Source organism: Tigriopus californicus, chromosome 1, assembly GCF_007210705.1.
Source record: "Tigriopus californicus strain San Diego chromosome 1, Tcal_SD_v2.1, whole genome shotgun sequence".
NCBI lineage: Eukaryota > Metazoa > Arthropoda > Copepoda > Harpacticoida > Harpacticidae > Tigriopus > Tigriopus californicus.
In genome coordinates, this window is record NC_081440.1 from 5534334 (window position 1) to 5547427 (window position 13094).

General features: G+C 43.2%; 1 protein-coding gene across 2 annotated transcripts in view; it reads left to right on the forward strand.

Annotated features, from left to right (window-relative positions):
* Positions 1-675: 675 nt before the first annotated feature.
* LOC131881498 (BAI1-associated protein 3-like) overlaps positions 676-13094 on the forward strand; it is a 33893-nt gene continuing 21474 nt past the window's right edge. The window contains exons 1-6 of one of the 2 annotated variants that reach the window (XM_059228381.1): positions 676-934; positions 1370-1996; positions 5897-6077; positions 8183-8410; positions 9421-9608; positions 10490-10687. In XM_059228381.1, the coding sequence (XP_059084364.1) occupies positions 1398-1996; positions 5897-6077; positions 8183-8410; positions 9421-9608; positions 10490-10687 (1394 nt within the window). In that variant the 5' untranslated portion in view covers positions 676-934; positions 1370-1397. Of the gene's footprint in view, positions 935-1175; positions 1997-5896; positions 6078-8182; positions 8411-9420; positions 9609-10489; positions 10688-13094 lie in introns of those variants that run through there. The other variant, XM_059228389.1, reaches the window with a different exon arrangement.

Genomic DNA, 13094 nt, shown 5'->3' on the forward strand with positions numbered 1-13094 from the left:
TCCAATTCCAAGAGACCCGACAATTGCTAATCTGCAACGCAACGAATTCCATCTTTCCAGCATCAGGCATTGTGCTGGGGGTTGGAACTAAATCCCTCTTTTATTCCCTTTCTCGCTTTCCTCCACATTTCTATCCTTTCACTTGCAACAGGTACGTACTACATAGGGCTACCTTCTTTGTGCTCCACATTCGTAGTGCTTTGCTGTGGAGCTCTCCGATCCTCGAATGGAGACGGAAGGCTCATTGACTCCCTATCTGTATATGCAGCATTCGCCGCGAGCGAGGGCCAAAAGAAGGCCAAAGCTTTGGTGGGAACTGACTCCAGACCGAAAAGCGAAGACGGACCCTGGGTATGGTTCGCATACTCACCCACCCATAGGATGGTGGACGAAAACGCAGAAAAAGAGGAAGGAATCATGGCATTACGACTAAATACAGTCCTCTCTTCCCCTCCCCTTCACTTCACTCAATGGGCCTTCTCAGCGAACTCGTCGCGAGGAACAGGTTTGGAACCGTTGTTGAAGAAGAAGGAGGAGAAGAAGGAGCAAAGGCCGGCCCGTTGCCTTGTTTAGTATACGAACACTCATCTCACACGACCACCCGAAAGACGGCAAAATAGAAGACGGAAAGCGACCAAATAAGTAAGGAAGGAAGGAAGGAAGGCCCTTAAGGGTAGACTCGTATCTTTCAGTAGGCCGAGGTACTGTTACAAGAGAGGTGATTTCCCTTCACCTTGCGTTCAAGAAGTAATGGACGGACGGATGGACGGAGGCTCGAACTTGCTCGGAAGCTAATCAGAAGTGATTGAGCCAGATTGAAGCCGGTTACTTGTCGTAATTTGACATTAGTGCATTCTATTTGAACAACGTAGAAACGGCATTGGTCCAGGGGCCTCAGATCGATTTCTGGCTTATCTTCAGACCATCTTTCCTGGTGAGTATATACGAGTATTTGTACATTCGAGAATGGTTATTTGTGCGAACAGCATTATTATTAGATGGTAATGCGAGAGAGTATTGCCACTGCTATCCTTCCAACGAGGATCAAGTTTCTGGTAATTCCATCAAAAGAGGAAACATATTTGGTTATACTTTGACCTCGCCCAATAGAGCGTTGAAAGAGGGATGAAACAGGAGCTCAAAGGCCCTTAAAATATTTATAGAGTGCTATTGAAGGGCTCGCAAAAAGCAATATCATTCTTCACCACAGCAAATCATCAGCATCTAGACTTCAATTGCTGAGGGAACCTTCCACATTGGCTGCACTCTACAATACAGCAAACCAGAACCATAGATGCACCATGTTTGCTCAGAGGACGGATTAGCCTTTAAAACGAACTAATGAGCCAATCTCTTTTGCCCGCACTAGGATCACCAGGATCACCATCAAACTCGAAATGAGCTTTTTCTCGTCCATCACGCAATTTGTCAATGACGCGGGATCCACCCTGCAAGAATCCGCCCGAAAGTTGGTGACCACCACCAGCCGAGAAACGGATCCGGAGGATGATTACTCCTCACCCAGTCGTCTTCATTTACCTTTGTCGGCTCGGAACTCTCTTTCCACGTCAGTGTCGCCCGTGATCAGCCGCAAGAACTCCCGCTATGGGCCCACCTGTGCCGCCTTGACCGTGCCAGGAATGGAGGGTAGTTGTCTGAGTGGGGTCAGCCCCATTCCCAGTCCGGCTCGCAGTCGACGAGGCAGCTACAATCCCCCTTCGAGCAATCAAGTGCTCAATTCTGCTCTATTGAACGCCTCCGTGTCCCCAGGGAATGGAGCTGGGTCCATTTGTGGCACAATTTCTCGACGAAGTTCCAGTTTCCATGGGCGAGATCGAAAGCGAAGAAAGGAAACGGAAATCGTCATCTCCAGAGAGCGGAAGAAATCCATTCAAAAACTGGTGGAAAAACAGCGACCCAAAATTCAACCCAAATTGTGCCCCACCTACATCGACGTGCCTGAGAAATGGGATGAGCATCAGACCATCGAGACAGGGTAAGAGACATCACATGAGTCAAACCAGCCCCTGACCTTGAACGGAGGGGCTCCAACAGTCTTTAACAATGGCCTCTTGGCCAAAGCAAGGAGCTCTTGAGCGTGTGTAAGATGCATCGCCGTGGGGAAATGCAGAAGGCAGAAAGTCAAGGATCCCTAAGGGCGGTGGCATTTCACATGGCAGTGAGGTTCTTTGGGGTCCATTTCTCATGGCCTTTGCGGGTTCATCCATCCGTCATGTGGGCACGTGGAAGTTTAAAGAGCACGTACTAATTAAATGGTTCCAGAATGGGATATTTTACGCCTCATGGAACAACAGTCTTCTGTTTGAATCTGGACTGAGCTATTTTGAGTAATGGTCTGTTCCTGGCCATGATATGGTATATCTCTCACATGCAGCAGAGCTCAATTCTTCACAACCTTTAGTGCAGGAATGTCAGAAGTGAAGCCCATAATTATATTATTTCCAAGCCCCAAATTACGCTATTTTGAGAGCGTTTTTATTGATTAATGAGATCACACTTGCTTATTAGTGGATTTGAAAAATGGACCAGAGACTATAAACAAGTCTATTACACACTTTTTTAGCAAACTCTAGGATCAGAAGAAGACAGAAGAATTGGGCCATTTTTATTTCGACATTTGCCCTCACTTGGGCCTTAAGCGAACAAGTTATTGTTGAATAAGCAAGAAAAAAAGAGTTTCGAGTTGATTACTCTCTAGTAATAAAACCTGTTTTTAACCTGCGAAACGGATGAAAATTCAATTTTAGATGTGCGCATATTTCAATAACAATGTCTCGACTTAGACTTGTCGGAATGTTGAGTAGAGTAGGAATAGAAAGTGCACCTTCTGTTGGTCATTCAAATAAAACCTGTATAACGCTACATGTAGCGTTGACAATCAAAAGAAACGAGTACAAATGTTACTCTAGTACATACTATGGCGAGTGATTGAATACGAGAGCTTCGTTTTTAGATAAACAGCTATCAAATTTATTTCTCTAGATAGCGAGAGTTTAGATGGGGATTCGTGAGAGAGTAAAGAACATCACTTGAGGAAGAAGGTATATTTTGCGGAATTCTCTCACGGGGCAAGTCTTTTTGGGAGGATCTATTGTTCCTGAGGTCAGATGGTTTATGACATTCACATTCGAGATTTTTTTGTATAAAAGTTCAAAAGGACAATTAGTAAGGTGGAAGGAAAACTGGATCAATTGGCCTCGTTTCAATGGTCCACAAGGGATAATATATGGCTTTGAAACCTGTGCCACTCTCAACTTGAGATTGTGAGATAGTTTTGGGCTGTAGTTGACAAACCTCCTGCCCCGCAAATTGAAAGTTTTCAACTCAGCTCGAGAAGCTTTTGAGTATGGACCAATCTCGGCAATAAGTGCAGTTTTTTTTGGACGTCCTCGGGTTAAGTTCAAAGCCGGAGAACTCGAGATCAAGCGGTCTTCAAGTTCTGAAACATTTTGAGGGGACTGAGCTTGACGTGCTCTACTTTCAGAATAACCAAATTCTATTTTGAGGTATACTGCATCGAATCGAAAGTTTTCTTGCCATCCAGTTGGTGAAGCATAAATGAGACACCCTGGAGAAAATGCCTCGGAAAGATGACGACGATCATGATGAGAGGAGGAGGAGAGGGCATTTCAAAACACATTATGCCCTTTGAAAAGTTGCCAAAACCTGTCCACAGTTTCTCCCAAGTTTCCTTTTTTTTCCTCGAGACCGCGGGTTCTTCAAATAAAGGCCACTTGGATCCTTTTTCTTTAATCCGAGAACCTGTGGATTGGGTGAAAAGAATGGAACCAATCGGGAGTGTTCCTCAAGCCTCACTTCAGGCTACGGCACATGTCAGCCACTTTCGAATGATGAATGGAAGCGAGAAATTTAAGAAATTTGCATTTCGTCATGTCTGGAAATTAATATGCCAAGAGGTGTTCGAGGTTTCAGGCCTAGCCCTGAAGTCATCATGTGCAATTAAGGCTCTTTCAAGGGCAACGAATTTCTGAAGGCCTTATTAGCTACCGCAAAATTGGGGAGTTTTGCAGTCGACCTGATCAAATTAGACCGTCTTGAACCGTCTTAGAAGCAGGTGCAAAGACGAAATAAAAAAGGACCGACGAAAGGCTCTTCTGTTATGAAGTAAATGAACTGTCTAGTCAATCCATGAAGCTATCCTCAAGGCTGACATATTATGTCTTCGAGTTCTTAAGAACCTTTTGAATGGCGAGTTGACATTCGAGAAACATGACGGATAAAAATGTTTGTTTAGCACATACCTAGTTCCAATCAAGCATCCGCCGAGAGTGCATTCTTATCAGTACCCCTGTTCTGGATTGTTTTGTCGGGAGGATTTGAATCGGTCTTCGAAAGGTTGAAGGAAAAACAAAAAAAGATACTGGCAAAGTTGGAAACATAGATAGAAATATTAAATCAATATTGCACTCGGTTCTTTGTCTTGTTTTCGGAATATTTGGCTTTTTGCATGAAAACTCTTTTCCTGTCTTGGCCTTCATAAGAAACGTATCCTTTAAAATTATGCAGAAATCAGATTTGGATTGATTCAAACGGCATTGCAAGTTTACCATTTGTTCGATTTCAGATCTATGAATTGTTACAATAATAGTAAGAAAAACTCCTCCAACTGTTTGATAACAGCTCGTCATAAAATTCTCATCGTACTGCTTTATATATATTGCGGCACGGTTTGTAAGAACGATCCTAGTTGGCTGTGCGTGTTCCAAGACCAACTATGTTGTACGTTCCATTCGATCTCATTTCAAGCTTCATAAATTTTTGAAATACGGAACAAGGATTGTCAACAGGATTCAACCTTGGCTTGCCTAGGGAAGACTGGGTCCACTTCTTCCAAAGTGGCTTGGCTTTGATAAGACCTCATTTGGAAACAACCATCCACCGTACAGAAGGAAGACTTCCTTTCGTTCTCGTCAGTCTCTCCACATCATGACTAACCAAGATTGGGGAAACCTAGACAACTGATGTGCCTTTCTACTAAATTAGAGATCAAAATCAAGAGACCCGTCAATCAACCGCCCGTTTTTTCCTTATTACGTATTTGGAGGGAGTACATGAAGAGGAGTTATATAAATGGGGTGGGTGGCTGTCGAAAAGAGCTATCAATAATGGCTAGCAATCAATTGTTGGACGGAGCAAGATTGGATTTATTGCTTTATTTTCAATAAATTGTATATCTAAACATTAGTTGTGAATTTGCTCATCCGAATTCAATCCAAAAGTATTTTCAACCAAGTTGGACCAAACCAGAGAAATGCTACGCTCATCCAAAAATAACTTGACGAATTTTGGTCCCCTAATTGAGGGGTAAGAACTACCTTTTGATGTCATTTCCTGGCCTTTTGGGCCAATTTGACCATGTTTTGGTACCCAAGGTAGGATGATCCAGGTTTCAAATTTGAGAGGGGAAATAAAAGTTCCCTATGGGTCACCCACCACAGGCACAAGGCAGAACTTTTCTTTCCAAGGTGGATTTTGGACCGAAAGTCCCTAACAAGAACTTACCCAGACCAACTCAATGTTGCGTAAAACTATTTTAGCACGCTCTCCGAACAACTTAGAAGTTAAAATGAAGCTAGATCAAGGTTGACAAAGGCCAACCTTTTAGTGGGAAACGTAGCATCTCTTGTTGATGCTCTCTCAAAGTGGTAGTTATTACTTTTCGGTGGGCACACCTTCTGACGAGCTTTGAAAGTCCACTTTTTGACAAGGTCAACTTTTCCAGCAGTAATCTGCAGAAAATCAAGGCTTCTCAGTGTGGCCATCTGTCAATTATGAAGCTTTCAAAGCTTTCGGCTTTGACGTTTCATGGTCATATGCTCGTCAGAATGTTTCAAATTATTACCGTCAATTTCAGTGTGTCCGATATCGACAATGGATTTCTGGAGCTCTACGCCGGATTGCTCTCGGATCACCAAAAGCGGAAACGTGCTTATTGCATAAAAGGAATGGCCCGATCATCCCATGCCAAAGATGGACCTCCTTCAGAGCAATCCCTTGGCATTGACCCAGCCGTGGAGATGATCACCGATGAAGAGGTGAGTGTTCAGGTTGGAGATTGTATGACACTCTCCGCTGGACGGGAATGTAATCCAGGTGTCAAGAATAGCCACCCTTTGCCTTAAATATTCATTTGTTGGGATCTCATGTTGTGATATGTGATGGATCGCCGTGTATACAGACTGTGTGCAATGCAAGGAAAAGACCTTCCCCAGTGACCTTGCATGTTTTGTCGTAATGGTCCCGAGGTGTATTTCATGACAAATCTTACCCTACGTACTAAAACCGGAATTAGTCATTCCGTGTTCCAGCTCCTTAGAAGGTCTGAGAGTAGAGGAATGTCTAGGACCCTCTCAATATCTGACTACCTTGTCAGACAGACTGGTATACCCAGCATCATTTAGATTGGGACATTGTCGACATTCTTGAGATTGCTGGACCCATCTAGTTTGGAAATTGGTTTGAGCTTCAACCCCATTCACATTGTTCCTGTCCTGAACAGGTTTTCGATTTCCTCCTTTGGACTCGAAATCTTGACCAGTCATGTGTCCGATTGAGCGACGTCCATCCCTGGATTGGAAATACTAAGTGGCTTGCAATCACTGATCAATCAAGCGAGGAAGGAAGAACTGTGATGTCACATGCTCTTTCAATCGCACTTTGGCCTGCTCTGAGCTCCGTCACTTCAGTCGCACACAAATGAGAGTGATCCACCAGGATCGCTTTTTTTGAAGTCTTTCGGTCGGAATAAGGAGGGCCAAATTCTTGGTTGCACATGAAAGGTTCCTTTTTCCAATCATCAGCCAGCAAATTAGTTCCAAGGAAGGCCACCTCGGCCTCAGAAGTAACGATTGGCGGCTTTGTTTGGAACACGACTTCAATCCCCACCATTTGGCCTAATGAAGTCTGGACACGTAAATTTTGACGGAGTCTCATCGATTTTTCCTTGACAAACGCATGCACTCAAACATGTCCACTTGAGGACGAAAAACCCTGGGATTAGCTTCGGAGTCCCATTGAAGGATCCTCCCACTAAAGTTTTCTCTCCAATTTCGACCGCTTTGGGAATTGGAATTCTAACATTTGGTTATCTCGTGGTTGGAAGGTCGAAGGTTTGAATGAAAGTACGAAGTTTCTGGGGTACCTACAATAACTCGTAAGAGTGCTCTCTGAAGGTAAAAGCGTTATCTTGTCTACTCGTGTGTTTTAGTGATCCACATCGTATCAAGTTATGCTAATTGAGGAAAAAGCAATCTTCGTGAAAAGTTCTCTCTCTTTCTCTCCCCTTGGGAGATATCATTGTCGGCTTGGCCTTCAAGTCAGCCATTTCCAACCGCACTGTTTCCTTCCTGACGTCTGCAACAAGGCTGCTAGCTCAAAGGAGAACTGCTGGCTGGCTTATCAATGAGGAGGTTTTGATAGCCGAAAACGTTCCTCAAAACATAGGTAGACTGCCTTTGAACTGCTCGTGGTTCGTTTTCCTCTCTTACCTGATTACCTCCCAGAGCTCTCTCTCTCTCTCTTTCCACTGTATCACAAAGAGATACATACCTTATTCTGTACACATGCAAGGACTGACTCACTCATAAATCTACAGAGCTCGGGGCACACATCGTACGCAGGCTACTACGTATTCACGTGCACTGAAGGGGATGAAGGAAAGAGCCTCATCTCAAGTTTCAAGGCATTTCTGGTTGATTAACGACTCGGATTAGTGGTGCATTAGTCTTCACCTACATTACACACATACACACTCACCAGTAGTGGCTTTGTTGTGGCTTTAATCAAGAGAGGAGATTAGATAATCAATGGGAAGATTTCAGGCCAACAAGGTCGTCGAACAAATGATCCCGTGATTTACCACTTGTATATACGTGATCACAGGACATTGATTGGAATGTCTTGTGAAACCATTGTCGTAGTGGAATTTGATTTTTAAATGAGAGAAAGAAAAACTGACGTGATCAAACCTATTCAGATACATTATTAAGTCGCATATCATGACTTAAGAAAAATGGTATAAGAGGAACTGATTTAATATAATGAAAAAAAAAGAATATTCATTTTATCCGACCCTTATCCTATCAAACCTGGCCTTCAAGGACTTGTTTCACAATGGTCTTTCCGTTCCACTCTATTTCAGCGACGATCTCTCTATCGAGAGGTGCTTTACACGATCAATCATAAGATCGGGAGTTCTCGGACCCGCGATTTGTCACCAATGAGACTTAAGAGTGACTACGGTGGATTCAACCAATGCCCTCAGAATGCCAATGCCATCAAAGACAATCTCATGAGCTTTGCCCAAAAGGCGTTCCGTATCACTCGTGAGGAGCATCAGAAGCTGGTGGAGGAGGCCAAGAGTGACAAGGTTAGTGTTCTTTGTGAAAGCTCCTCATGACCTTTCCGCCTTGTTTTGAAATGAGACAGATGAGAATCTGGATTTATGTCAAGAGTTGTTTTGGAACTTGATAATGTCTGAGCGACTTAGACGTCTGGAAAAAAAGAGAAATCTTAATTCAACGTATCATGTTTACAAAGAACTTCATGGTTATTTGTTCCAAGTGTTTATTCGTAATTAGTGCATTGGGGTTGTTTATCCCCATGTAGACAGTTTCTGAAAGACCCGTCAAAAGTATATAAAGTATAGTGAAATTGATGGATATGATGGATATGAATGCATGTTGAAACCAACCAATATGTGTGATCCTGATAAGAATTTCAGTAAAAATTCAAATAAAACTTTCCATGGCCGGAATTCACTAGATCTGAAAGGGCAACATGTTCCCGGGCAAATTCCATTAAAGCCATGAGAATGGACCATGTTCATATGAAATGTTTCAAGTTGGAGGGCTACTTCACTCAAGACAATTTCCATTTGAAACTGCATTAGAGGATTAGAGCTCTTGCATATTGCATAGACCGTCTCATGAAGAAGGGACTCTGAGTTTCTGAACCTTTATCTACCAACCACCACTCGGCTGGTTCCCCGAAGATATGATAAAAGAGCTCAAAAATAAGGACAACTGAACTTAGGAAATGTTTGCTTATCTTAGACGATATGTGGACTTCTTCTCCAGCTCACCGAACTCGACCTTATCGGCTTTTGTTCGTCCCTTTGAGTTGTACAGATGTCATTTTGCTCCCCACCCAACCTTGAAGTTGTCGGTATGTAGGTAGTCTATTATTCAAAGGCTGTGTCCATACCAGCCTTGGGAAACTTTTCTCATCGGAAGTTTGGTCACTGGCCACACTCTCTCTCTCTCGCTCTCATGGGAGAAAAGCCCCCCCACCCCGGTCCCCGGTCCCCCTTTAAGTGCAAGCCATGACCTGACAATGCCATGAGTATGTGTAGAGCGTTTCTTTGGGCTTTGTTTGCAGCCTCCTTTGATTGTCCTGAATGTGGTGGTGATTGAGGCCAAAGACCTTGAGGCCAAGGACTCGGATGGATTTAGCGATCCGTATTGCATGCTGGGAATACGTCCAGGTGTAAAGCATTTAACAGCAGCCAGAACTTCTAGTTCACCGCAATATTCGCCCAAAATGAGCCGACATGAAGTGCGACGAAGGTAAGTAAGCCAGTTCTTCTTGGTGCTTTTCCATATCATTTCCCATTATCCGAGCACAAGCAGACGCGTATTATTTCGGGGAATGTGTTCAAACCAAGTGAGCAAACATGGTAAATGAAACGTCCATACTCAATGGACCACTGTCCAATCTCATTGTCTGTCCATAATTATTCCCTCATATGCAATGGATACAGCTCTGTGAAGGCTGCAAACCGTGAAGGCCATAGATCAGTGTTGGTACTTTATTTCTTGCCATCATATTGGTGACCACGTTCATGATTAACCGGAAAACATTGGATATACGAAGTAGGGGAAAATCGTATCCTATCCCCTTTGCTTCTTACCTAAATGATAATGGTTTTTGGCGTTTCTTGTCCTGATGGCCCGTTTAGGTAGCCATCTAGCCGAAGCCCATTTATGGTGGTAAAGATGAGACCCATGGAGGTCGAAAATGGCGTCGAAAATATTTTCGGCCTTTCTTACCCCCGATCGATCGGATAGCTTATTGCGCAGTCATGATCGTAGTAGTAGTAGTGTTCACATTGCGGCACAAAGTCCCCGCAAATGAGAAGTTTCCACGTTGTCCACGTTGTCCATGAAACAGCCCTCGCCACTACACCACGAAAGGCTGTGGTGAGAAAGAGACAATCATGGTCATGGCGATAAAGCCTTTGTGCAGAAAGCGAATGCAGATGAACTAATCGGAGACTCTCTGCTCATGACATGAGAGCTATTCGGAAATGGCTCTACTCACATTGGGTTTGTTACCTACGCAGTATATGAGTATATGCAAATCATGTTTTCCTTATTGGATAAGTCCTGAAAAGCTGATGAATTCAAAGGCCTGTTTTTGAGCCTTGGACGTGTTTTCGCTCTTACAGTAGTGCGGACTATCAGCCTGATGGGCTATCGAGCCCGCTTTTGGGCTCCAATGGCCGCAGATCGCCAGCCAATAACAGCGGCTCCAATTCCCCGGGTGGTCGAGATCCGGTGAATGTCGAGGTGAATGGAGAGAACAAGGATGAAGTCTCAGCCTTGCCAGAAGCCTTTCACAGCAGATTGGACAAGCCTAGACGAAGGTAAGGTTATTTCTAAGCACACTCCCCTCACACATGAGTGTCAAATTACGGTCTCTTTGAGGTCATTATGTTTGGAGTCAAAGGGTCAGAATATACACACATGTAAATGTGCTACAACCTGAGAGCCATGTTGGTACTGTGACAGTTGGGATTTAGATTTAGAGCAATCATAAAAAGATTTGTTCTGGAACTGCCACTCGAGGGAGGTCTTAGAATCCAAGGAAATTAAGTCATGAGTTCATTTAAGTCAGCTTTGTTGATCGTGACAACAAGGAGCCGCCCAATTCATTCATACAATTATGACTGAAAGCATGAAGAATAGCTGAAAAGCCACTTAGGCACTTTTCTATAAAGCAGATAACGGCGGCATGGTGGAACTTTTCTGACAAGGGCTCATCCAAGAACTATTGTACTGGAATGTTCACTCACGTATGAACAAAGCTAGGTTTCTCTTGACTAGGAATCGAACAATCATAGCCTGAGGGAAATCTCCTGAATAATCCATTGACATGTACTACAGACGTACGACTAGGACAAACCTTAAACATTCCTTACCTTTAAAGACTTCTGTCAACATGCGAAACAACCCAAAGACCATGATATTAGGGCTTGTGTTGGGCTTGTTCCATTAGCCTGAGGAGTGCGTGTATGACACCGTTTGTACATATTTAGTGTGGAAAATCTGAGTCAGCACTCAATCCCTCGCCTTTCTTGCCGGAGGAGTTATTCAGGACCAAAGCCTAATCTCTTGCTCGATCCCCATTTTCTTGTTCGTTTTGGATATCCAGGAAAGTCGACAGAGTACAGGTCCTCTTTTTTCCCCGAAAAACGATCCATATCCCATCAATGTGGAACTTTGACTGAAGCCACCGAGTTTCCACCGAAAAGAATCCAGTTGAAACAATGATCATCTTAACAAACTTTAGCGCTGTTCCAACTTTCTAAACGGTATATTGTGTGTTTTTGAACGTTTAACCTTGATCCTTCTAGTTTGGGTTAAAACCAGGAGAGGTTGGCTTACAGATTGAACTGATCTCGAAATTTTGTGCTACGAACCAAATATTGTGCCATGTTCATCTAATATTAATGCCGTTGAGACGGAGGCACTTTCGAGAGAATCATTGTATAAACAAAGGCTTTTGTGCCCCAAATGGATCACGAAGGTTTGGAACGAGCTCAACTGGAAATTCCCCTTTTGCTTGCAATTCGAAAATAAAAGATGTGACAGGGTGTCATTAAATCAACTGGTTTCATAGCCCTACTTGCCAGTTGGCCTTGATGAATGTTCTAGTCCATACGTAATATGTTCCAATCGGTTCCAATCGATTTGAGGGGGAGTCTTGATGGGACTTGTGCGTGATAGTCGTTGGAAATCGTTCAGGTGGATCCATATCCAACCATTCTTAAACACTACATCCGATGAATATCCTACTTGTTTGGACTTCTGATTAACAAGGTTCCATGGCTCTTAATCAAAATGGACCACGTGTTTTCCATCTTATATTATTGGAAATGAAGAGCTTGATCGATCTTGAGCGCTTGATTGAGTTCGAAGAACCAAATTGATTCTTGATTGTCATGAGCATACATGTTTCTTGGAAAAAGGAATACCCCCTCGAATTTTAGGGCCGAGCATTTTTGTTTGGAGCCGTCAATATGGTCAAAGTTGATTTATCGTTTTCCTTGTGCTTCAAATTGAAATAGCTGGGGGCCATTGAGGACAAGTGGAGTGTCAGATCCCTTGGGGAAAGCTGGGCCATGGCACACCACGAAAATTGTATCGCCAAATACGGACACCAAACTCATGTGAAAACCCATTGGCAATTTCTAGTGATCCTTTTTCCTCTTGGGTTTTTGATAACATTGAATCGTACGTATGCAAACCAGAGACATCATTTAGACGCATTTGTTGGTGAGATTGCTTCTCAAAGAATAGATCATGTTGTTTGAGGAGAGTTTTAGACACCTTTATTGCATTTCATTGAAGGTTTGTCTTCTTCAAATAATCAGAACCTGACTTGTTTTCAAACTCGTTTTCGTTCCCTTTTTTCTAATCGATTGACGGTCTCCATCGAGACCTCGCAACCAAGGGAGCTTGACCACATTCTAACAGTTGATTGTCCCAAAGCTACTTTTATGACCTTTATAAAAATCAATGTCATTTCTTGATTTTGATCTCTCGACAAAAGACGACCCATTGAGTTTGAGTAAATTTTGCAGCTCTTTTTGACACATGAACTGTCAGTCCCTTGTCTTTTTGGGTTGCAAAGTCAAAGAAGTACTACTCAATCAATGTGCTTTAAGGCACCATCGGCTCATGAATGATGCTTAGCGTCAATTAGCGTTTCAAGAGAACGGTTAACCTTTTTAGAAGACAAATTGTGCCAAAAAAGCTTTTTTGTACGAC